This window comes from Pteropus vampyrus, unplaced genomic scaffold, assembly GCF_000151845.1.
Source record: "Pteropus vampyrus isolate Shadow unplaced genomic scaffold, Pvam_2.0 Scaffold115, whole genome shotgun sequence".
In the NCBI taxonomy this organism is placed as follows: domain Eukaryota; kingdom Metazoa; phylum Chordata; class Mammalia; order Chiroptera; family Pteropodidae; genus Pteropus; species Pteropus vampyrus.
Genome location: NW_011888896.1, coordinates 3,401,536 through 3,428,900, shown reverse-complemented (window position 1 = coordinate 3,428,900; position 27,365 = coordinate 3,401,536). Strand labels below are relative to the sequence as shown.

General features: G+C 38.2%; 1 protein-coding gene and 1 pseudogene across 4 annotated transcripts in view; one reads left to right on the top strand and one right to left on the bottom strand.

Moving 5' to 3' along the window:
- Positions 1–26,336, bottom strand: part of PTGER3 (prostaglandin E receptor 3) — a 168,979-nt gene extending 142,643 nt beyond the window's left edge. For all 4 annotated transcript variants that reach the window (XM_011365705.1, XM_011365702.1, XM_011365704.1 and 1 more), the window contains exon 1: positions 25,216–26,336. In XM_011365705.1, the coding sequence (XP_011364007.1) occupies positions 25,216–26,109 (894 nt within the window). In that variant the 5' untranslated portion in view covers positions 26,110–26,336. The remainder of the gene's footprint in view (positions 1–25,215) is intronic.
- On the top strand, positions 6,388–6,506 carry LOC111743512 (annotated as a pseudogene).
- Positions 26,337–27,365: the final 1,029 nt, after the last annotated feature.

The following is a 27,365-nucleotide window of genomic DNA, read 5'->3' as shown; positions in this document are numbered from 1 at the left end:
GCATCTTCCCCAAGATCCACGTGACTCTCCCAGACTTCTCACTTCTCCCCTGGTTATTAGCAGGAATAGAGAGCTCTTTTTGTACCCGTGATAACGAGGAACACAACTATATCTGTGACTTCTAAATTCTCTATCCCTGGGTAGTGTCAAAGGCAATTACCTTGCTCCATCCTTAAGGGAAAAAAATGATTTGTCTCCTCTCCAGTGATAATGATCTTTGAAACGTGCAAAACACAAACTGGGGAGATTATTTTTAGTATTCTGCATTTGGATTGGATTTGATTGCAGCAGGATTCAAAACTACACATTTAAAAATCTTTAGTATTTCACTTCTTGGTTCAAAAGTGTCTTGGGTTATAGGCCATAAATATCTAATGAAGATGATAAATGAGTGAACCCAGAAAAATAACTTTCAGGGGAGGGAATAAAATTGGTTACTTGTCCTTAGGATCTATTATGTGGCTTTTATGCATTTCCAGTTTATTTCTAATGTAAATGTGTAAAAACACTTTTCTTCACAGCCAATTTTTATCTGTTTTGTTTTTCATAATCCTCTGTTGTTAGGCCTGGGAGAACAACCTGCTTTACTGGAAATTCCCTCTATAATTGACAAATGTTCTATATTATAATACACTGAAACCAGTATGAGCCCTTTAAACTACTTACATAATTTGAAGAATTATCATGGGAAGAAGTTTCACTCTAGATTAAAGAAATAATTGTAGTCTTTCCAGTCCGGTTACAACTCTGTTTTTGAGGTTGCCAAATCATCACAGCATTCTAGACTACTGTTTCAGAAGCTTCTCCTTCTCCTGCATTATCTAATCTAAAAACTTTGAATATAAACAGCTCATAAATATTTTAAAAATTACTAGTAGTTGTGTAATCTTATCTTAACTATTATGTAATTTTTATAAAATTTTTCAAAACAACAGTAGACAACTAAGAATCAGAAGAAGTAAATTCTATTGCTGGCTCTACTACCACTTATGACTTTAGGCAAATCATTTACTCTGTGTTTTATTAAGCTCACTAGTAAACAGCTGTTGGATTGGATGGCCTCGCATATACTTCTATGGTTAAGTTTTTCTGATGAATTCTAGGACAAAGCTGAAAAAGGAGTAAGGATTTAATTTTTAAAAAAAGAAGAAGAAGAAGAAGAAAGAAACTGAAAGTTAAAAAGTGTGGAGGAAAAAAGAAAATTCCTCTTCAGGAAAATCCCAAGTGTGTCTTTTGGTAAATAGAGGAGAGAGGAAAATTACAAAGTTAGAGAGTGGACAGCGGAGGAGGACAAGATACTGGATTCATGAAGCTTTAAGGGGAGATTTTTTTAATAAGTAGTAGACTTAGGCAAATGCACTGACCAAAAGTTTAAAGACCTGCCATAAATTTGACTCTGCTCTGCTTCTAGTTTGGGGACCAATGACCTAACTTTGGATCTTTATTTTTCCCTTCTCTAAAACGATTAATAATGCTTCTCCATCCGGTAGTGCGGTTACAAAAATTTAAATGAGATAAGAATAATTAACGCCTTCAATTTACATAACATACCTCTTTCCAAACTCCAGGCTATTGCACTATATTGCATATGCTTCCAGGACAGGAACAACAGTGGATGCTTAGAGAAATACTGCAAGAAAATGTATGTCTTATCTTTGTCTGCTTTCCTTAAATTTCTACCTAGTAGAGTGGTTTAAAAACTACCCTCAAATTTGCACTTTAAAAATGTTTGGTAATGCAGAACCATTATCTAATCACTACATAGGAAACTCGAAATTATAAATAAGTAGGCAGCCTGCTATCACATTATTTGATACATAAGAATTACTCTCTCCTTTCAATTAGTATGAATTGTAAATTCTGTGCAATTTGGCTCAGTATAGCTTGGTGCACATGTTATGTCTAGATAAATATTTATCTTTCTATTAGAATGGTCAAAAAATGTCAGTAGCTAAGTAAGTATTCAAATTCTGGCTGAGTGGGGGAAGGCAAAAATTTACCCTATAAAAGTATTCATTCCTTGGATTACAGCTTTATGATACACATGTCAGAAGTGCTATCTTTACTATATTACAAACCTTTATATCCCAGGTGTCAAGAGAAAATCTAGAGAATGTGTCTTTGTCAAGGTCTAAAGAACATTATCCTTGAAAATGTTTATAGTTCAGATAGTTTTTTTCTGCCCAAATATAGTTTCATTTAAATCCAAATGCTCAATCCTACTATTATCTACTCAGAGAACCACAGTATTAGCGACAATTAAGAGCAGCTAAATGATTAAGGAAGGAATCAGAAGTGTGAACTAAGGCATGAAGGACTATCGAACTCAATATAAAAGAAAATTAGAAAAACTTAAATGGTCAACAGTAGGGAACTGTTTAAATCGTGGAACATCCATTGATTTGCATAACATATGCAATATACATAATATATGTGTATTCCAATGCTGTCATTTAAAATCATGTTTCTGAAAAATATTTAATAACATGAAGAAATGTTCAGGATAGGAAAAGTGAAAACAAATGTTTATTACATAGTATAATCCAATTAAAAACAACCGTGTGTATATATAGTAAAATACTAGAAGCAGTTATCTCTGGGTAGGAATTGGGCAACTTCTATTTCCTTCTCTATATTCTTCTTTGTTTTCCAAATTCTCCACAATAAATACGTTATTTTCACATTTGGAAAAGAAGCAGTAAGTTTATAGTGGGAAGGTTAGATATAAACAGAAACCTATTAAATAATTTATTGGTAAAATATTGGTGTCGCATTCCATCCTAGAACCATCATGTGTTCATTTTAGCTTGAATTCTTAGGTAGCTGACGTATGCATAATGTAACAGCTAATAAGTAAACAGTTTGACACTCTACAACTGATCAAAACACTTAACCTAATCAACAAATTAATTATAGTTTATTAAAGAAAATGTGATGTTTAGCAGTAAATTACTGGCCTCTATGATTTGTGGACAGTACAGCTGTGACGTGCTGAAGAACCCCCTTCTTGTGCCACAGCCAGTATTCAGTGCGGGCTAATGATTGTGGCTGTAACCTGACATGATAAATTTTTATTTAACTTGGTCTCATGTCAAAATGACACTATTTTGGACCTGTGCTCCGTGAAGACTTCACCTCACAGAGGGATCTGAACAGACACGTCTAGTATTTGGCACTGACACTGGCTGACTATGCGCAGATTGGAATCTCTTTGAATTCATGGTCCCCAACTTGTCTCATTCCCTGTAAGATATTTCCCTCTCTCTCTTTCTCTCTTTCTCATTCACCACAGCAGCTATTTCCATACAGTTCTAGGTATTTTTGCCATAAGTATTTTTACCATAAACATCTTTGTTGCAAGCATTTTCACTGCAAAACTAATTGACAGAAAGACAATTTCACTATAAAAGATAAAACAACAGAAATAAAAAAGGAACATTAAAAAAGACATCATGAAACAAAAAAATTAACAAAATTCAAGACCATTGAGAAAAATGAAAATACATTGTCTTCAAAGTCTTTCTTTCATAGCATTATACGATTTTTTTCTACCTCTTTGGCATCACACTTTTTCTTTTTTCCTACAATTTCTTCCTTCATTAAGAGAGGCATCAATTTGCACCTAAAGAACAGAGCATTAACGCTCTCGAAGACTGTTGTGAATTAATGGCCTCCTCTTTTATATTTTCTATAGTTTGTAAACTTTTGGTTTCGACAGGTGGGAGGGATAACAGTGTTCACCAAATAATGTGCAAATTGATATGCTATCATTTTCTAGTATAGTATGCAATCTGGCTTTACATATAGTTTTGCAATCTGGCATTATAAAACGTTATCATCCACTATTTTAGGGCCACCATGTCTACTTGTCACTGTATAGAGCATATGGGGGCTAAAATTTATATAACAATGGGAGTACTGTGAGAACTTCATCAATGGGAAAATGAAATCGCTGACAACTAGCCTAAATACATTAAGTCTGTCTAATGTAAACCAAATTGTCAACCAGTTATTTTATTTTTTATGGTGAAATTGCCTTACAACAAATTAGTTGTGTGGTGAAAATATTTGTGGCAAAAATGCTTGCAGTGAAGACATTTACAACAAAAATGCTTACACTGAAAATATCCAACACGATTTCACACGTTCTCGACTATCCAGATTACCTCACAGAGGACACGAGCTGTTTAGGTGGCCTCTCAACTCTCGCCACCAAATTCAGCACCTGCAACTACCCATTCCTTCTTTCTTCTTATTCAACTGGCAGAAGTGTCCTGTCTCCTACCCGAGACTAACCCTCTGTGTTCTGGATCCCATCTAACATGAATTTCAGAGGCCTTATTTTCTCAATTATTTCCTTCTGTTCTATATTTAATTTTAACTTTGGCTTTTTCTCATTATCATTTTAACATATCTAAGTTTCTCCTACCTTGAGAAAATAAAACATTCTCCAGTTTTTTACCTACCTACATATACTGCTCCAGAAGTCACTGTTGACTTCTCAAAAGAGTTGTCTACCTTCTTATCTTCAAATTTATTCTTAAACCTCCTATGGCCTTGCCTCAGTGGCCACAAACCCTCAGGAAGGGCTGTTCTCAAGGATACCAAGAGGTTTCAACATCCATTGAACACTTACTTAACATGATTTCTCTGTAACATCAGACCTAGATGACGGTAGCCTTGATGACTATAGTTCTTGAAACATTCTCTTTCCTAATATTCAGGTTGTCATTTGTTCTGATGTTCTTCCTAATTTTCCTGCTACCTCTCTAGATGCTCCTTTGCAGTCTTCTTTAAGGGCTCCTTTCTCTCTATCCATCCTGAAAATGTTAGGATTTCTGAGTCCTATTTTAAGTAGCCACCTGTTCTTGCTGTACATAAACTCATTGGGTGACCTCTTCCACTCGAATGTCTTCAAAACCCATCCAAGTTCTATAGGCTATACCTCTATTTTGAGCTCCAGACTAATCGATTTAGTTGCCTACAGCACAGCTCTACCTAGATGTCACACATCAAATTCATCAGGTCCAAAATTGAAATCATTATCTTTTTCCTCAAGGTTGTTTCTCCACTAATTTTCCCTATCTCAGTGAATGGAGTCACTAAAACAGACCTAAGACTTATTCTTGATTCATCCTGATTCATTTCTCTCTGTATATGTCTCTCTCTCTGTTTCTCATTAGCCATATTCCTCACATTCAATCAATGATGAAGTCTCCAATTAACTTCTAACATTTTGTTGACCTATCATTTCTTTCATCTTCACTCTCATTGACCCTAAACCCAGACCACCATCATCTCTTGTCTGAACTACCACGATAGTCTATTACATGATTTGTTAGCCTCCATTTGGGGCTCCTCCATGCTGCTTACAAAGGATACTCCTATTGAAAAATTCTTCAGTAACTTCTCATCACCCTGAGTATAAAGTCTAAATACTTTAAATGGACATTCAAAGTTCATCATTACTTGGCCCCTGTTGAGCAGTCTAGCCTAAATTCTCACTATTCCTCATCCTCGCATCTATATCCCAATCACCTTGAACTTTTGTGAGTTTTTAAAAGGGCCAGTTCTTTTTGCACTGGGTTTTTACAAATGTGGATCCTTATTATAACTCACATTCCCGTCTTGTTTCCTTGACTAATTGAACTTATTTTGTGTGTGTGTGTGTGTGTGCGCGCGCACGCGCGCGTGTGTGTGTGTGTGTGTAGATTTGAAATATCAATTTATCTTATGTTTCCCTTGCCAAAAGCCTAGTAGATACATCTTAATATGGACTTTCCAAATTCTCTACTTCATCACCCCTAAATATTTTATATTGTTGTCTATTTTTAATGGTAAGTTTCTCCCAATAGATGAAAATTTTTACAAGAGTAGTAATCATTTCTATCATTTTAGGCCTACCACATAAAGGCGCTAGCCCAGAATATGATACATTGTAGATTACTAAATATTTTTTATTAACAAATGAATGAATGTTAGGAGGGAAACAGAGTGTCCTACCCATTTGGAGGTAACAGAATCTAGAATTTTCATCTTGAGGTTAAATCCACCAATATTTATCCATATTTATCCTTATTCAAGGCTCTGGACTTTTTTCTTTCTTTCTTTCTATTATTATAATTAACCAGAATGACAGCTTCAATTTAGGTACTAATGGACTGTAAACACTTCTTATCACTCATAATTTTAAATGGAATATTAGTAACCCTGAAGCTGACAAGTCGGGCTGTAGAATCAAGTTGAATATAACAATGGGAGTTCTCACGATACTCTCATTTTTACAGGAGAAGCAAATGGAATCTTGAAAACATATTGACTCTAAAAGAAAGAAAGAATTCTTACCACACATTTATTTAATATATTTTCTTCAAAAATATAGTGCAAGTCTACAGCCATACCACCCTGAATGTGCCCGATCTCGTCATATCTCGGAAGCTAAGCAGGGTCGGGCCTGGTTAGTACCTGGATGGAAGACCACCTAGGAATACCAGGTGCTATAGGTGTTAAAAAAAAAATATATACACACACACACACACACACACACACACACATACATACACACATATATATAGCACGCAAGACAAAAACAAAAGACGCATATCAGCATAGTCTTTAATAAAGATATTACTATCAAATTTATAATACATATTAACTCAAAAGTCTTTTATTATTATAAAAGTGTTACATATGATTCTAGTGCTCCTTACTTATAGAATTCTTGCCCACAAATATAAGACTATATCTTATACCTATATTATAATAAATATTTAAAATGCCCCTCAGAGTCTAACAGATAACTGATCAATAACCATTTAATTTACTTGCAAAATTCCTGGCCAATGTTAGTCTTTTAGTCAGTATTAGTATAGGAACTTCTTAACATTATACCATATTAATTCATTTTCTTTTTCCAATACAAAATACACCCTCATAAAATTTATCTGCTTTATTTATAGTTAACTCTTGTTCTGTCAACTGTAAATAGGGGCTAATTAATTGAGCAATACCAGATCCACAACCTGGGTGGCTTAAGGTGTCACACAATGGCATCACTTTTTCTTTCACATTAAGAACCTTCCGTGATTTCTGGATCATGACAGGAAATTCAGCCTCTAACGCTTTAACCTTTCAAAAGAGAACTATGATAAGTGTCTTTAACCTGTACTTTTACTGTTTGTGTTAAGGGAGAAATCTTCAATCACACATTTCTAGAGGCCCCCTCTCCTTTTGCATATACCACGTAGCAGTATTGAATACTTTCATTCCTGCAACCCATTCAGCTCACTGGTTTACTGTGTTAACAGATATAAAGATATATTACAAACTGTAAAATATTCAAGAGTCCCTGACTTTTAGTAAGTACTATGTAACTATTAGGTGTTATTGTTTTTGGTATTCTTCTTCTTCAAATGTTAAGTATGATAAAAGGAAGCATAAGATCCCCTCACTGTCATCTCCTAGGTATATGAATTCTAATTCTAGTGTGGCTATGACATACCACAGAATGGTAACTTGCTATATTAGTAGGGGCACAGGTCTCTTTTTAACTCCATCATCCATTAAGGTTTACACAGCAGTCTTGTAATACATTTCACAGTCACTCTTTCCTTTCATGCATTATATAGATGGCAGGCGAAAATTAAGTGTCATGTGATATTTATGTTACAAATGATCAACTTTGTATTTCAAAATACCTTTTGGAAAATAACCTGCTTTTCTTTTTCAGGAAATTAGACTTTACAAAATCACTTAAATTATGGTTAGCATTTAAAATTTGTACCGGATTTGAGAGAAGTTTGAAAAATATTAAATTCACATTATACCTGATGCAGGAAAATGTAAACTTACCTGTTCATTTTCTATGTTTCCCCACCTTAGGTTTCTTTTGTCTCATCTGTTGACTTATTTTGGAGTTACCATTTGGTCCAACAGCAAAATATATAAAAGGAACCAGAAGGAAAATAACATAAAGAAAAAAGCTATTTTCCCATGACTCAAATGCCTTACTCCTATGAGAACAGACTCCTGTGAGAAGATAAACAAATCCCAATACATGAATCCATTAGCTCCCTCTGTCCTTAGCATACGAGTTCAATGAAGGCCGTTTTTACTGCACTACTTAGCATCCTAAGGAAGATTTTAAGCAAATAATTATAAAAGCATTCCTGTTACCATCTTAGGGAAAATTATTTTGGTGATTTCATTTTAAAAACTGTATTTGATGTATTTTCAAGAACGGTTTTGCAGGAAGCAGTGAATAGATGTTATTGAGATGTGGAAATATCCAGCTCGCCAGTCCATTGAATCAGAAAAGCTGTTTTCATCTGTTTCTCCAAAAAGATTTATTGAAATAGTTTCCCTGCCTAAAACAATTGGAAAATCATTGGTCTAATTGCAACTCTATGCAAAATAAATGTAACTCAAACCACAAATATAAGCCACATATATACTTTTAAACTTTATAGTAACCACATTATTTAAAAAAATAAAAATAATAATGTCGAATTAATTTTAATTATATTTTAATTTAACAAATATATCTGAAATAGTATTTCAACATGTAATCGATATGAAAATAATGAGACATTTTACATTCGTTTTGTACTTGATCGTCATTTGATTGTATTTTATACTTACACTGCATCTCAATTTGGAGTAATCACATTACAAGTGTCCAATAACCACAGGTGGCTAAGTGGCTACCATCTTGAACGGTGCAAGTCTAGTGCTTTATATTTTTTGAGATCTTTCCATACATATTCTCTCAATTTAAGTGCATAGGTATTATTACTGTAGTGTCCACTATTGATTTACTGCCCAGCATCCATTATCCCATCTGCCCTTCTCATTAGCACCTCTGTTTTCATGGGAGTATAAGTGCTTCAGAGCTGATCCCACCCCTAGGTACTGGAGCGTGCCTAGATTAGTCATAATGATGGGACCTCGCACTAGGCAATGCAATCCAAGGAGAAGTTCCCTAAGGACATATTGGAAAGGTTTCTTCATTTTTAGGAGAGAGCCACAAAAAAACACAGCTACTCTCTCCTGCTAGAGGTAAACTAGGAAGCAGGTACTAGCAATCATCCTACCACCTGAGGAGAACAAGCCACAGATGGGATGAGGCCAATGCCAACTGCAAAAGATGGGACAAGTCTTGGTCCTTGATGACAATGCCAAGCTTCTGGATTAGCCAACTTTAAAGGCTGCCCTAACTTTGGATTTGCAGTTATGACTTTTATTCTGAAGCCACTATCTTATGCCATACTAATAACCACCATAGGCAACATAAATATACTGAAACTTTTGAGGATCTTTTGAAGCATTGTTTTTCCCTTTCTTTATTATTTTTACTGTTTCCCATTGTTGCTGAAATTCCTCATTGTTTAATGGTTATCCCCAGGGCACTTTCCCAAACATCCTTTTTGTTTTTTCTTCTTTGGATACCAGGCATTAGAGCAGCTGTTTTCTAGTGCTTCCATCTACTGTTTCTAATTAACTTCTCTCTTCCATTACAAAAACAACGTTGTGTCTCCTTTACTTGTCTATCTGAAAGGTATTTTTTAATCTTATAAAAATTTTTATTACTATTAACGATGCAGAAATGATAAAAGTAACAAATAAACCAAACGATATAATGTTTTTAAAAATGCTCACAAATTTTACTGTATATATGGTACTGATTAATTACAAGGTGGATTGGTGGTATTGGAATCAAAAACATTTGGTTTCGATTTTCTCAATACCACTTAACAACTGTGGGCTTTAACACAAGTTGCTTACCCAGCAAATAAGAAAATTAAATTAAATTTTAAAAAAGAGATAAATATTATCGACTTTGAAGGATTTATGTGAAGATTAGAAATCACATAATATATGTAAAACTCTTAAGGACAGGATTTATACCTCGATTTTCTGATTCCAAATCTAGTGTCCTTTTCACTTTATTACAATTTCTTTATTTATTACACAATCTTTTACTGAGTGGTTGCTATGGTCCAAGAAGATTTATAGACAAATATGGCAATGTCTCTGCTCTTAAGCAGTGTACAGTTTACAGTGAATCAGAAAAATAAATGGATATTAACAAGAGAAAGTTCATCTAGTTTAGTGGTTCATTGCATAGGCTATAAAATCAGACAAGTCTGGATTTGAAAGTCAATCCTATTTTTGTTAACTTTGTGACCTTGGGAAAGTTATTTAACATCTCAAAACTGATTTCCTCATCTGAAAAAGGAGATAACAGTATCCCTTCCTAGTGTTGTTGACAGAACAAAATGAGATTGTGAAATGCTTAGCTCTGTGCCCGCTGTAAAGTAAGCATTTGCCTACTGTGGGCAATAATCCTCGCTGTCATAATAAATATCATTACAACTGTAAATATAATTGTGCATAATTACGTGCAAAAGATATGTACAGGCCTAAGCAGTTTAGAGGAGGGGCATTTAAATCCATCTCCAGGGTCAAGGGAGCACTGCCCCCTAAAGGAGCAGATGCCCTGGAGAGTTTTGAAAGACAAAGAGCTCATACTGCTAAATGTGAAACTGTGTGACTCATTCTAGGACCTGCAAATAGATCTTTATGACTGAAGGTAGGGATGCTGGAGGAAGAATGGAAAATGAGTGGTAACTGTGGACAAATCCAAAATTTTAAGGATTAAATTAAGAAAACTGAAGCCAATTTAATTTGGTGAGAGGGTACTAGACTGTAACATGCCTGAATTCCACGCTGGAAAATCTCTGTGAATGCAGTGAGGTTTGCTAAGACTTTTTCTCTTCTCTGTAATTATAAGAAAAAAGGATGAAAGCAGGTTTCCAAGAATGCACTGTAACATACTGGAAGTTTTAAAACCGTCAAAACAAATTTTCTAATTCTGACTGTAGTCAAACACTTTCCCACTAAGCAAAGGGAACTCAATAAACAGTTTTATTTGTTTTATAAATAGTTTAGTAAAAAGAATAATATTTGTGAGTCGTATTAGTTGAAAAATGTTTGCCTAGTAAACCCTTACCACTGCATGTGAGTGTTCTAAGCCTGAATAGACAGACAGAACCGAATGAAATTTATGCCACACCTTTACAGAAAACTTGAAATTCTAAGTATCACAGTGAATGGAATCCTTTGAAAGATTATTGTAGGACAAGCAAAAATTCTTGTTACCTTCTATAGAGATTTCTATAATATGTTCTATATAGAAACCCGAGTCCTAAGAAGGCTAATCAATTCCTCAATCAACAAAGATTTTGCAGGAAATCTTTAATCACTGTGATTTTCTGACTCAGTCACTTCGGTGATTATTGACTATTCTCAATCAATCTGTTCTTTTTCGTACATTTTCAAAGAAGTAATTTGAAAATATTTTAATAAGCTAATAAAAACGAGACAACCAATATGAAACAGAGCATTACAGCATAAAAAAAAAAAAACATATCTACCAATTTCTAGGGCTATGGTTGGGGAAAGTTGTATAATCATTAGACTCTTAGAAGGTGCAACTGAAAGATGGAGACAAAAATCCCAAACTGATTAACTGTTGTGAAGATTAAATAATATATGTAAAGGACTTAACACTGTAATTCTTAAGTACTTACACATAGTAGGCATTCAGGAACTATGTCCTTTTGTGTTGTGAGTCTCTCAGCTTCCTTTCCATCAGCTGCCACTCCAACTCCACATAGCGACATGAACACACACACGCACACGGCTTGAAATATACATTACTGTCATAACGTTTCTAAAAACTAATTATATGGTAACAATGAACCCGTACTTTTTATTATTAATACTCCAATTTCAAAAAACTTTTTCTACATATTCTAAGTAGGAGAGAGATCCCAGCACATACTTCCCACTATCACCTCTTAGTTCAAGAACACGATTCTGCAGGTGCTGATCCTTTTTCTAGTGACCCCTTGATATAGCCAGGTGGTAAAAAGCCACGCTGAAGCAGTCTGGTTTGCACCCAGGACTTTTAATCTTAAGAAAGATACACAAAGGAGGGGGAACTCTTAGACATCTGATTCACCCTTACAGCACTCAGCATACTACAGCAGGCAGTGGGGCCTGATGCTCACTACCCAGATGAGCCAGGTTCCTGCTTGACTTCCAAACCTGACTTCCAAACCTTCGATATCCTGTGAGCCCCCAGTACCTTTTTCGCATGTGCCGTTGGTGTTTGGAGTCACATTCTGGTGTTTGCAGCCAAGAACCAAATTTAGGGAGGAGACTAAAGCTCTGAAGTGAGAAGACATTGCTATGCTTCTTAAAAATTGATCTATGGCATAATTTAATTAGAAATAATGCTAGAGAAAAAGAAAATTCAAAATGTTCCCTAATATCTTTTATAGAACAAAAGCCGATGTTAAAAAATTTACTTTTGAATCCAAGCAAAGTCTAGTCTATTCTTGGAGGAAATTGCTAACATTCAATAAATTTAAAAATCTGCCATTCAGCAAGTTGGCTGTTAGCATATCTACTGAGAAAGTTGCCAGATTAACATCAATCCAGACTATAACTCACTCTTTATGGAAAAAAATTTAAAAAGAACTTCTTTTCTCTTCTCTGGTCTCCTCACTATGGTTGCAACAAAGTGTGAGCTTTCAGAGCTTTATGCAGCCACTTCCGTTCCATTGTAAACCTTACATTAACTCACTTCTGGACAATTCTCTGAGCCTAAATCTTTAATGGTAGCTTAACCAAACTCACATTAGTCTTTGAAGATGAAACAGAGTCCTGAGACTTTATGTCATGTCTGTTTCTTGTATTCACAAAATAAAACAAAAAAGTAATAAAAAAGAAAGGAAGGAAGGAAGGAAAGGAGAGAAAGGGGAGAGAGGGAGAGAGAAAAGAAGGAAGAGAAAGAAAGATCTATATCGAAGCAGTCCTTCTAGTGTATTGCTATAAAAGCAAAATTAAAACCCTACATGCAGATTGTAAATATAAGCCTAATAACCTAAGGCTTTGAAAAAAGAACACAGGACCTGGCCAATGAGCTGCAAAGCTATGTCTTAGGTTGTTTTCTTAGAAGCAGAGCATAAATTGAGGATTTTGACACATGGCAAGAAGTAAAAGTGAGAGATAAAGAGTCCTGGCTTCAGAATTCCATAGGGCCACCTCCACTCTTGGCAACCCTTGCAATTTATGTGATTCAAGCAATCTCCTCCCTTTTTTTCTTTTTTTTTTAAATTTTTTAATTTCTTAAGATAGCTTGCTTTAACTTGGTCTGGATCTTGTTCTGGGGGTCATGATTCTTATGATATCCTATTATTTCGTGAGCAAACCTTTGCTTACTTCTCTTTTTCTGTGTGCCTATTCTGACTTGTATCTCAGAAAAATAAAATAGTACCCATCAGACAGAACTTAATCCTGACTCTGCTCGTTACTAGCTGTGCAAGCTGGGAGCAGTAACTTCCTTCTCAAGGAGCCAAATGGAAAACCATTTGCGGACCGATAGCCGCCTCAGCACCAGAGGCCCCCCAAAAGAAGAGAGGGCCCTATTTCTTGTCAGAGTCACAGGATAGCCATTAGAGAAATTTCACTTAGCATGATTATCTCGAGATCCAACCATGAGAAATTTCAGAATGTCTTGTAAACTCTGTCTCCAAAACACTTTTGTGAATACATTCACTTCTGCTCCTCCGTCTCAGCTATCATCACGTCACCTAGACAACTTCAATACCTTCTACCTGGTCTCCCCACCCCCACTCTTGCCTTTTTGCAATTTAGTCTTCACACAGCTACCAATCCACCAGAAAGATCTTTTAAAAACATAAACCATTAATGTCATTCCCCTGCTTCAAATCTTCCAGTATTCTCTTAAAATAATATCGAAACTCCTTAATATGGACTTACATGCCCCAACATGACATTTGACCTCAATTTACAGCATTCCACTCCCTCCCTTCTTATTTCACTTGAGTCACACTGGCCTTCTTTCTATTTCTTGAACACACCAGGTGAGGGCCTTTGCTGTTCCCTTTTCCTAGAATGCTCTTGTAGATTGTTCATACCTGGTTCTTTCCTTTCATTCAGTCTGCAGTTTATATGTTACCTCTCAGAGGCATTGTTCCCTGACACCCCAATAAAGTTTCCCAGGCTCCCTCTATCACATCATGTTGTTTTCTTTTCTTAACAGTATTTATCACATTCTAACTTCTAGCTTATTTATTTGTTGACTGATTTTCTCCTTCCACTAGAATGCATGTTCTTCAAGAGGAGGAAACTAGTCTGTCTATTTCAATACTATATTTCTAGCGCCTAGAATAGGGCCTGACGCATAGTAGGTACTCAATAAATAATCACTGGATGCATGAATGGATAAATGAATTCTAAATGGTCCTCAGCTTTGTTCCTATATTCGAAATTGACAATGGAGAATAACATTGCTTTTTTGAGACATAACCTCAAGTTTCTCCATGAAATCATTTAGTAGAGAACATATTTCTTGAGGACAAGGACCATACCATTTGTTCTGTCAGGTTGTAGCACAGTGATATTCACACACAAGCAATATTCAGTGAAGTGTTGCTTAAATTAATTAATACATCGTGGCTCCTGCCACTGACATTGTCAAGATTATTTCATGTTATTTTGCTGTTCCTAAACTTAGTGGAACTCCTTGATAGCTAACAGAGAAGTATAGTATCATATAACTTTAAACATAAAAGTTGTCTCTAATTAAATTTGATATTGTTCCATGTAAACCATGGACTAGAATTAGTACCACCCTAATGCAATCAATATAAAGAACATAAAATTTTCCTAATAGAAAGAATGACTCAAGATGTATTGGGCTACTCTGAGGAACCGCGGCTTAGAGAAAAGAGCTTGGCCTTTGAATCCTACCTTGACCTCTTACTTGCTCTGTTATCTTGAACAAATCTTTCAACCCCTTTCAGCTTTAGTTTCTTTATTATCTGTAAATTGGAGAGAATACTGTTTACCCCAGTAAGGTTATCAAAAAATAAAGAAAATTATTTGTGAGAAAGTGCCCAGCATAATGCTTGGTTCTAATAAAATTATTTGTGCTCCTTAAAAAGCAATAAATTTCTTACAACTAAAGGTGTTCAAAGTGTAGACAATTTCACCAAGAATATTCTAGAAAGAGACCAAATATTAGATGGGTTGTTTCACTAAATGACCAAGAGATTTTATAATGTGAACCTTCTTATTATAAAAATATGAAAAAGAAGCATAGAAAAACAATACGACTTGCCTAAAATGAAATACAAAGTCCCATTCCTAATCTTCAAGGCAATCTACCAATGTACTCCTTCTTCCCTCTCCCTTTAATCCCTATTTGACTCAGAATATTTCTTGACATTCTCAAACATACTTCAACGAAAACAGATTTGCTTACCATTCCCAACACACCTGGCTCAATTTTTTCCTCTGTGCTTCACAGACTCCCTCTTTCCACTAATTCTTTGCTGTCATGTCCTTCCCTTCATTTAAAGCAACACTTAAAGAAAAAATGTTTTTTCCTTATTTATTTACATCTTATTTATTTATTTCCTTATTTACATCTCCATCTAACCTCAGTCTTCGGGCTCTGCTGCCCTACTTCTCCAAATCGTAAGGCAACCTGAGTGATCTTTTTTAATACATAAAGCAGAACAAATCATTCCCTCACTCAAAGCTTTTAGTTGCTTTCTGTCGTATTTCAGATTAAAGTTTAAACTCCCAAACAAAAATGACAAGGTTCTGCATGGTTTGGCCCTGCCTTCCTTCCTAGCCTCATCTCAAAGGCATTCTCTCTTTTACTCATGCTAATCCATCTATCTTGTTTTCCTCCAGTTTCCCCAATGCTCCCAGCAATTTCCATTCACATGCTGCTCTTGCTTCCTCAAAGCATCATCTTTCAGGAGTCTTCATAATTGACATTTTCTCAGTGAGGCAGTCTGTAAGCGCCTCAGTCCCTACCAATATAGCAAGAGGGGGTCCTCTTTAGCACTCTCGCAGCACACCCTGTTCTGACCTTCCTAACATGCCTGCCCTTTGTTTTAGTGATGCATGCAAGGAGCTGCTAGAAGCTTCTTCTCTGTTCAGGTGGGCAGAGCAAGTCACAGGGGAGCAGATGTTACAGAAGCAAGAATCATATTACTTTGCTAAATATAGAATAAGTAGATTTACAAAGCAGACATTAATGTGGTATAACAAAGTGAAATCCTCACGATATTCCTGGTATATACTGCAGGTTATTTGGGAAGAGGTAAGCCATCATGCGTAGGGGGCCCTGGGCCTTCTGGAAAAAATGAAGCCTAGAAACTAAACCTGCTCTCCTAAGATCTGAGGTCAAGAAACTCAGAGCAGAATGGCTCTGGCTATATTCACTAGAGGGAAAAGACATGGAAAGTCTTAAAAGAAAACTCACTGGAAGGGAAAGGCAAATGACTCAGGAGGTGATCTGAGTACAACCCAGAGCCTAAGGACCCAGGAGGGCGGGCTGGTTCCTGACAGTACGTGGCCTGCGGCCAGCCGCCCTTTGGGTCCATACTCTCTAGCTCAGTGGCTGTGCTCTGGGGAATTACTGCTGAGCTCTATGGCTGGAGTCATAGATGAGAATTCATGTCCCCTCTAATTATGACATCCAAGCACTGACCCACTACAGCCTGGACAGGGACATTGCTCCAGCTGCAGTGGACCAGCACTGCCTTCCTGCCCAGACAAGGCCAATCTGCAGTAGCGGTAACGTGTGACAGTGAGAGCACTCACAGTAATGACCCATCAGACTGGTTGCATTTGTTTATTGGAATGACTGTTTATTAACTGTCTGTCTACTTTAGTATATTAAAAGCTTCATGAAAGAAAATAGCATGTCTGCTTGGCATACCGTTACCAAGGATAGCACAGGTTGCACACTGCCCAAAAAGGAGTGACAGTCACAAAGGATACAGTGTGAATAGGGCCACCTAGGGATATGTAACTGTTCAACACATATAACCATACGATTCAGCCCTGGTCACCATTATATCACCAGAGTGAGCGGAGTGACAAGCACATAGCAAACACTCAATAAATATTTAAAGAATGATTGTATAAAAGAATGCATGATGTACTTTGTCTATTTCTATACATTTCTATCCTTCTTCTTAAGAAGTCTTTGGGCATTTTCTCCCATGTTTCTAATATATTATGTCTGACAGGGACAATTTTATCTATTTAGAGCCCTGGGAAGTCAGAACTGAAGTGAAGGTTAGAGTTGATAATGTTTTTATCTTACTGAGAGGAAAAGGAAACCAGAAAGATAAAGTGACTTCTATCATGCGGTGGAAAAGCCAAGACCAGAACCCAGGTCTTTCGTCTTCCGGTGCCTTGTTCTCTCTGTGGCCCTCACCTACTTTTTCAGTTACTTTATTTTGTTCCTCTCATGGAACAGAGAGGAGTGCTCACGAGTCAGTGGTCACTTAATAACTGCCATTCGTGCCTTGTGACTGTTGAAATATTTCTCTAATTTGGGAAACGCAGGTGTGTGCACGTCACCTGACTCAAACAAAGTGGTTAGTAGTAAGTAGGACGTTATCAAGAAAATGTCATACATCAAGACTGCAATAAGAGTTCCCCCTTACTGTCTGGTGAATTCCCCAAAATGCATCTTATCTTTTACAACTCCCTTTCATCATTTTCAACATTAACAACACATTTCTTTTTAAAAAATGTTTATGAATCACACTGACAGCAGCATATTTTCAATCACAGAAAATGATACTAGTTAAGTATTCAGAAAGAAGAACAAAAAGATCAAATCTACTTTTAGGAAATATCAAAGGATCAGTGAAAAGTATATTTTTAAAAATACACCTGGTTTTTTCTGGATCAATAATTGCTTAAAATAAATAGGCATCCAGCTCCAACTTGACCTCTTGTTTTTTGTATTACCAAGATTTTTTAAAATAGTAATGCTGTTTGGTATAGGATTTATCCTGTCCTTACATTACATGACTCTAATCTAAATTAATAGCTAATTTCCTTCTTTTCAACAGAATTAAGGTGTGAAAAATCAAGCCTCCTCTTCCATTTCTGCCACTATCTTTCATTTTTAGCTTTATGATCCTTAAATGCCTATCATGAAAATCAGTACTGGTAAAATAATATGTAGATTTTGAATAAGTGCTATGGTCAGCCATTGAAATGTCCTCCTTATGGATGTTGCCCAAGAGAATGTTTGGGTGGGCCACTTGCTCAGAAAATTACACTCCGTGTTATTTTCAGGCCACAAATAATATTAATGCCTTGTCAGGACCTAGTCAAACTCTGAGGCATTTTAAAACTATGATTCTCATGCTTTGGTTTGATTTAAGGCTTGTGTAAACTCAATTTTGGGTTGTGAGTCAGATTCTGTTCAGCCCCAACAATTCTGGTCATTTGTAAAGAGATGAGAACAAGCAAGGCACAAGCTCTACAGTTAGGAAGTTTGCAGAATGATCTGACCTAGGACAATAGCTAGATGCACAATTAATTCAACTCAAACATTTGCATGAAGACAGGTCTGAGCATACAAAGACAGGAAAAAGTGCCTTACTGCAAAGATAGGGAACACATTCCAGACTTGTGGCAGAGGTCTTCAAAGCACAAAGTAGTGGTTACTCCTCAGGTTTAAGAAAAAGGGGTGATGGGATTCGGCATGGTTTAGATTTAGTTAACTGGCAGCTCTGAGGAAAAAAGGATTCTAGAGCTGAGAGAATGCAGAAGAGAGATGGCAGCAGGGAAGGAGAGGAAGGATGAATTATAATATCTTGTAAAAGTTTATGCACATGTGGTTTATCATTTTTCTTATTTTATTTTTTTCTAAAAGGTTATATTCTCCACCACATTTTCTGCCTAGTGAACTATAACTAATTAAGCTGTGAAACATCATTTGTCTCTTTTCTCCAGGTTCCTGGGAGAAAGTTCTATCTGAACGCAAGTCAACATTATCATCTAGTAAAATACCATGGTAGTATTCCTAATACGGACAGGATATCCCCAATTATTCTCACAAACATCTTGGTTTTCATTACAATCCTGTGAAATAGATTGGGTAGCTAAGTTTTCATTACTATTTCAGAGAAGAAAAAAAAAATCATTCACAAAAATATCAAGTAAATTATCTGCGGTTGCACAATTAATTGCTCATGTAACTGGGACCAGACCCTGTCTTCTGATTTGGGTGCTTAGATATTCAGTCAACAAGCATGTATTAGAGAGGCAATTATGATAGTTCCTAAAGGGGAAAAAAAAACAACCAACGCACAAGACAAATACTGTGCCTACCCTCAATATGTCCAGTGAAGTGTGACTCAGACTATGTCAGGAAAATGCAAAGTAGGTGCTGTGGGACTAAAGGACCAGAGTACCCAAGCAAGCCTAGAGAAGATTGAGGAAGGTTTCTCTAACAAAGTGACTTCTAACTTGAGACCTTAGCCAGCCCTAGAGGGATGACTGCTCGGCAGCTATTTTTGAATGACTAAGGGGTGAAGTGGTAAGTGAAAATAAAAACAGAGAGAGAAGTGTTTTGAGTAAAGAGAACAGAGTCACGGAGAATTTCCACTTTGTAGTGCTACTTCCCCAAGTGTGTGTGTTTGTATGTATGTAACTCTCATTAAAAAAGTCACATGCTGTCCAATTATCATTTCTGTATAAGAATGAATCACTATGTTTACTGTGAAATGTTGACAAACAGGAGACAAAATATGAGGAACCCCAGAAAAATTAGGCTCCTTCTTTACTTAACCTTTTTAACCTATGAAAGTTGGAATTTTTTATAGAGAAAAAGGGGACTTGAGAGACCATCTAATAATCTTCAAGAAGCAAGGTGGGAATTGAAATACAAACTTTTTACCTCTATGGTAAGGAATTGAGGAAAAAGGCAATGTCAGAATCTGACAGATTACAGTTGTAGATCTTAGAGTCATGAGGCATGAATGAGATAAATGCAGAACACTGGTGGATTATAAAAATACTACAATTAGAGGGTGGAGGGGAGAGAAGAGAGGAGAGGTAGACAGGGTAAAGGGGGTCAAATATGTGGTGACAGAAAGAAATCTAACTATGGGAGGTGAACACACAGTGTAAATACATATATGTGCCTTACTGTTAAAGTATACAGGTGAAACTTATTGGATTTCATTAACCTATGTCACCATAAAAAAAAAAAAAATGCTACAGAAATGTAAGGAGTTTTGGGGGGGCATTTCCCCCTACTGCTTCCCTGCAATGCAAAGCCAAAACTAAAAACTGAAACAAGACACCCAGTATCGCTCACTATCACTCCTCAGAACCCCCAGAGGAATCATCATCTGTTCCAAATGCTTGTAGTGCATACTCCTGACTGTCATTCCCAGAAAACTGAACCTGTGGAAACTTTCTTAATTCAGTTATTGACCTTTACAGCTTTTTCAACAGAGAAAACCCAATGAGTCACAATTTTGCTACAACTCTAGACCATCTGAATTTCTTCAAATCTGTTGGCTTAAGAACTGTTTAATTCTTGGCTCTCTCTGATAAACTCAAAATAAAAAATCTGCCTTTTTTAGCTCTGTTTTATCTCATTCTTCAAGTTATATTGGCTTCTGGATATATCGTTTGGATAATCCACCATCTTATATACCATGTCCAAAAGCCTTAGTCACTCAGGATCCCTTATTCTTACAAAAAGCAATCAACCAGTCTCTTTCCCAAATTTCTCACTCTGTCTCATTGAACTATGATTCTCCCAAATAAGAAAACTTGAGAATAACGTAAATGGAAAAAGACCTTAGATATCTGTTAGTCCTGCCTTTATAGACAGAAAGATATATAACCTGCCCAGTGCCACTATTAGGATTAAAATTCATGGCCTCTATCTAAGCTAAGTGAACAAATCAACAACAACAACGACAGCAATTGAAAATAAATTCAGAGTCAGACATTCTGAATTATTCTAATTCTAATGTTCTTTATACTTGAGTTCTTCATCTGAGTGATTTAGAAAATAGTGGCAATCTTACAGGGCGCACTTAAATTAGGTTATTTACCACAGTAAATAGGACAGTAGATGTGTAAGAAATGTTGGTCGAATTAATCACTCCTTAAATTGCCCATTTCTAACATATTACTTCTCTCTTACCTTTCCTTCTCTGACTCATCTCTTCCCACTATCTCTACCATAAGGCCCTAACCAGCCTGTAAAAGCAAGTCATAACTGATCTTACTTTCCCATTTCCAGCTCAAATCTATCCACACTTTATAGCCCTGCCAATCTTTTTAACTCTCTCTCCTATTAAAAAAAAAAAAAAAGAGGTTCTACTGCCAACTGGCAAAAGAACACAATCTTCATTCTATGTTCGTCCTAACTACCTAAATCTGGTCCCGTGGGCCTTTTCAAGCCATTCTTCCCATGGTTCCAGTGTGCGCACTCTGTTATCCAGCTGGGCTTCTGGGCACACTCACTCTCAGCCCTGAAGTCAAGCTATGTCATTCCATCTCTTCCCAGAAGCCCACTCTAGCAAATTCAGACAGACTTTCTTACCAGAGCCAAAAGCATTAATTACATCCCATCCTGTATTGTTCTCTAATTGTTTCACTTATAAATGTGGTAATTCTGCTTCTCTGAATAGATTATCATTCTTTGACCAATTTTTAATGTCTACTTAATATCCCTTCCACAGTGCCAAAAATGAATTGTAGTAAACTAAAAAAAAAAAAGTTAAGAATTCTGAATAATCTCAATTCTTATAAAAACAAGAAGTTATAGAGGATTTTTTTCTATAATACTAATTCACGTGTTTAATCATTTTCCCTGAAATGACATTCTGAATATGACAAAAATTTTTAGGCAGAGAAAATTAGAAATTAAACGACACTTTTTTATACTATAAAACAGCATTACTTCTGTAAAATAATCTATCATATATATTTATTACATGTATATTTAAGCAAACTTCATTGTCGAAATGTATCAGTGATTCCTTAAATTAAAAAAAAAAAATTACAGCTACATTGTGAAATATCTTCTTGAATAGAAGCACCCCTGTCTGCATTTGTGGATACTGAACAGGGAATATGCTGGTTCAAGATTAAAGGCAAAAGGTTCTAAGGCTGCTTTTATCCATTTCCAAAATTGTAGTTGAGAAACTGTTTCTCATACCTCACTTTTCACAATGTTAATGGTTAGCTTTATATCTACTATTTTTTTTTTTTTTTAAGATAGCTATGGTATTAGGCACATTCTACCTGTTTGGGGCGTGCCGGGTTTACAAAAGCACAAAATGTACTCATAGCTTCTCTGAGTACTATGCTGCAATACCTTAAGGTTATTCCTGTTTCTGGAAACTTGGGTATCATGTCAAATAATTTTATAAGTATTTGGTGGCTGTAATTCATAAAAAATAAAATAATAATAATAAAAAGTCAAACAGATTACAATGCTGAGTCAACTGGCTGATTCCAACAGAATGGCAATTTAATGCCTCATAGAAACATAATCTGTGGCTAAGATCATCTATCATGTGACATAATTTTCCACTTCATTCTCACTTAATTTCACATCTTGTGTTCTATTTTATAAAGTTTCTGAGGAAAAGAGAAAGTAAAAAAGCTTTTGTCTGTGCCATAGATAAACCTCTATTTAAGTGTTTATGTGGTGAGAACTTGTAGCAGTTGGGATGTTTTCTTATTATAGTATCTCTTCTCTGCTAACTTTTCCAGCAGTAACAAATGAATATTATTACATTCATGATAGTCTTCATGATAAAGATGTATTTGGGGTCTTTTTAAGTAAAGCATTTGAATAATTAGATTAGTATTCTATGCCCAGCTCAACAAAAAACTAACAGGGAATCTATATTTTACCCATAGTTAGAAAAAAAGTTGTATAAAATGATCTCTCACTTTAACATTAATACACTGAAAATTTAATTCAGTAAGTTCTAATGTTTTTATTCTTATAATTCCCTAACCTATTAAGAAAGCAGTTTTGCCAGTTTCTTTCCTTTGAAATAATTCCAACTTTGTACTGGAGAACTTTCTGAAGATATCTGGAGATTTAATTTCAACAGTGCACAAAACAGAAGATAGAACCATTTTCTTTAGTTTAAAAAGTACCTATTTTGAAGTCTTAAATTTCTTCTCTTCAATATAATCAATCACATGTTAAATTTAGTTTAAGGTTTTTATGAGAACTAAATTGATAAAGTGTCTGATAAAATGCTGCAAACTGAGAGATATTATTTGAATGCAGATATTAATTGAAATTAAATAAGACTATTTCCAAATACAGTTTTTCTTAAGAGTGAGTTTGGCCAACCTAGGTTACAATTTTCAGAACTGATCTAAATTCTTCCTAAGGCCACTGTGCTCATGGTATTGGAACCAAAGTTTTGAAATAAAAGACACACCACTGTATACAGTTTTTCTTCTACTTAGAAAAAAAAAGCAACTACTGTAAGTCTGGCTAACTGTATAGATAAGCTTTTTATTCATTTGTTTTAATTGAATTTTTTCCAGGATTTAAAGTGTGGTAGAGTAAACGCAAAGATGTGGGACTCAAATGAAGTTATGAAAGATTAAGATATTATGTTGCCTTTAAAGTTATGTTAATTACCACATTTTAGTAAAGTGTTTATTATTTAGAACTCTTTTTCCGTTCTTTTGGCCACCTACATACTCCATTCCTCAACCATGGAAGTAAATATGTCTAAAATTGGTGCTGGTTTTGATAAGCCATCATGATGACATCAGCCTTAGTTCTAGCTCCTGGAATGCAGAACTGTGACCATACAGCGACTTGTGGGCTGCTAGGTCCCAACATAACTCTCCTTGTCACCACACATCATCACTGATTTGGAACCAAGACTTGTACTCTAAATATACTACGCCAGTTAAACAGAGGTATTCTGGAATATCTGCTTTGTCAAAAGGAGAGGGTGGGAGGAAAAAAGGAACTATAGTTCTACTTTTAAATGCAAGGGATTTAAAACTATAAATGGTACACAACAATGTCGATGTACTTAATATTACTGAACTGTACACATGGTTAAAATGGTACTTAATATTACTGAACTGTACACATGGTTAAAATGGTAAATTTTACGCTATGTATATTTTACCAACGTAAAAGAAAAAAACTGTTAGTGGGTTCTGAAAACTGGGTCCATGGGTTTCAGAAGTTTTTCACGACTGTCTAACAAACTTCCAGGTCCAATATATAATTGGTTATATCTCTGCCATAGTGACCAGGTTGCTCTTTCTGCAACAAAACTCCTATTAAACCAGTTTGCTTGGGGCCTAAACAAGCATCTATTCATCAGGAGTTAGTACACAACAGGTGCCCACATACATCTCTAGCTAAAAGTATCACTGGAAAACTTCGAAAGAATGATGTAAGGGTGTTTGTTAGACAAGGCTCCTGTGGAAACATCGCTGGCTCCCAGATTGTGCGTCCCTGTAAGGAGCTGGGAAATGCGGAAATCCCAACTCCTACTCCAGGATTGGCCTGGCCCCAGTCCTGTATAGTTGCCACATGGGGCAAACAAAGCTGGTCAGAGGGAGTTACCAGGCCTCCGGGGCCCACTGACTGTCGACCCCAACCACTTTCTAGAGGGCTCAACACCATTCCAAAAAGCTGAGGCTGGCTGCAGTTACAAGATGTATCTTCACTCTCCTGCCTCTAGTTCAGAGTGAGCCTGCAAGGGTTAGCGCAGGCTGCTGCTCAGAGAGAAGGCACCGTGGCTCAGAAGCTGCAAGAGGGCTGTGCCTATCTGCCGTCTGGGGAAGAGTACTTCTGCAGAACTGAAAATCTCCTAACGTGAGAGAGATATTTGAACTAGGGAAGATATTTGAACTAGGGAAGAGTACTTCTGCAGACTGAGAATCTCTTAACGTGAGAGAGATATTTGAACTAGGTTACAGTTGTCATCACCATTCTGTTTCCAATGCACCCAGGAGAAACCTCTATTTCAGCACACGCACTGAAATCATACGTGGGTATCCTCTTACTCTCTCTGATTGTAATGTGAGCGGGCTTGTGGTCTCCCTGTGCGCAAAGTCAGAGCCTAACGCGATGCCCGGCGCTTGGAAGGCGCTCTGCAAGTAAGCGAGGAACTCAACTGTGAAGCCACAACCGAGACAGCGCAGGCAGAAGCGCCTCTCCAATGCTCGGTGTCTAAAAACAAACCCCTGCAGGTGCTGTCACTCTGAGAAGTGTCCATTGTCCGCAGGCGCCCCACCCAGACCTCTGCATACCCTTGAACTACCTACCAGCAATGGCGACCAGCAGATCGACAGCACGCACATGATCCCCAAGAGCTGGATGGCAGTCTCAGTCGTGATCCGGCCCCACTGGGCGCTGGACTGAGACGCCGTGGCCTTGGCCCGGCAACGGGATACCAGGGCCTTAATAGTGGCCAGGTTGCAGGCGAAGGTGATGGTCAGAGCTGAGAGTCCCAGAAAGGCAAAGGTGGAGGCGAAGAAAAGGTTGCCCCACTTGTGCGAAGAGCTAGTCCCATTGCCCCCTCCCCCGGTGCTAATGAAGCACCACGTCCCGGGCCACTGGACGGTGTACTGGCCCACGTCCAGCACCGGCAACAGGGCGAAAGCCAGCACCGCCAGCCACACCCCGAGCAGCACGGAGCGGGTGGCGCGCGTCTTCATGTGGCTCGCGTACCAGTGCGGCGCCCGGATGGCCAGCGCCCGCTCGACGGCCATGGCGCTGGCGATGAAGAGCGAGGAGAGCCCAAAGACAGTCATGGTCAGACCAAAGAAAGTGCACAACCTCCCGGACGGGTCGAGGTGCTCCCAGCGCTGCTTGGACAGGTACACGACGATGACCACGGGGCTGGTGAGCAGCTGCCCAACCAGGTCGGTGAGGGCGAGCCAGCCGATGCACAGCAGGAACGACTTCTTGCGCTTGCTCTCGCGGCGCCGGTAGCTCCGCGACACCAGCAGCATGGCCAGCGCGTTGCCCACGAAGCCGGTGATCAGCATGGTGATCGGGAAGACTACGGACACCGAGCGGCAATCCTCGCCGGTCTCCGAGGGGCGCGTGAGGTTGCCGCGCGCCTCGGCGGAGTGCTCCGGCGCCCACATTCCCGGGTAGGAGTGGTTAAGGCGGGTGCAGAAAGGGGCACTCCTGTCGCCCCGGGTCTCCTTCATGTTGGCTTCGAGGTGAGGAGAGGACGGCACTCGGAGAGCTGCAGCGGGAGCGGGTAGACGGGGCGCGGGAGGCGGCGGAGGTCCGGGGCGACCGGGGCTGGGGCTGGGGCTGGCGCTGGGGCGGGGCTGCCTTCCATGGTGCGGGCGCACCCGCCGCCTCACTTTGCTACATCTGCAGCCGCGGCGCCTGGGCTCTCGGCCCTCGCGGGCAGCCGCACCGTCGGCTCCGGGAAGCGCAGGCTCCCGGGCGCGCCGCGGTGCCGGTCCCCCTCTATAAGGCCGAAGGGGCGGGGCGCCCTGAGTGTGGGCGTGAGTGCAGTGGGGGGGAGGAGGGAGAAACCGCAGAGCGCGCCTCTTGGCTGCGGTGTGACCGCGGCCCTGGCTGCCTGGGTTGGGAGAAACCCAGGAAGGCTCCTCTCGAAATGTCCCAGCTCCTGGCCGGACGGGACACCCAGCCAGGACGCCCTCCCCGGCTCCGCGCTTCCTCCTGTCTCTGTCAGAGGAGCGACCAAGAGCGGTGGAAGCTAAAATGCCTCGCTGGGCTTCCCGGCCTCAGGCAAGTTGCCAAGGTGGACCTGAGCGTCTGCCCTCCTCCTCCTCTACCCACGGACTTTTATCCGGGGACTAGATGCGCCCCCTGAAGGCGTTTTGTAACCTTGGCAAGTGTAACTCACCTGTCCCAAAGTAATCTAGGCAAGTCACATTCCTTCGCTTAGCTGAGTGTGAACTTTTTTCCCTGTCTACTTCGGGACTCTAAAATGATCCCGAGCAGGCCCGGCTGCTCTGTTCCCGGGGGTGGGGTGGCGGGGGCGCACTGAACCCATAAAACTAATAGTGCCTCGAAACTTCAGGAAATAGCTACAGGGAAACAAAACACGATCTGCTGGGCGAAGTCAAAGATGAAGATATCCAAGTACCATTTCCCACCTAAATTCCCTCTTCCCTTTAAAGGAACAAGTCCGCAAAAGTGGCGAGAGGCAGGTGGCAGACATTTGTGTATCTGATATAGTGAAGTCAACTGCTGCCAGCCTGTGGGAAATGGAATGAAAGGGGGAGGGCAGGAGAGAGGAATGCTGTTTCTTACAAAGCTTCCAACCATTCTCCACCCCTTGCCCATTCTCATACAATTCGGGTCACAAATTGTATTTAGATGTTAGGAAGACCTTCATATTTAGTGAAAATAGGCATAGTTGCCTACTAACAACTTTTATTAAGGCAATATTATGTGTTTTCACAAGTGTTTTCCCATTTTGTCA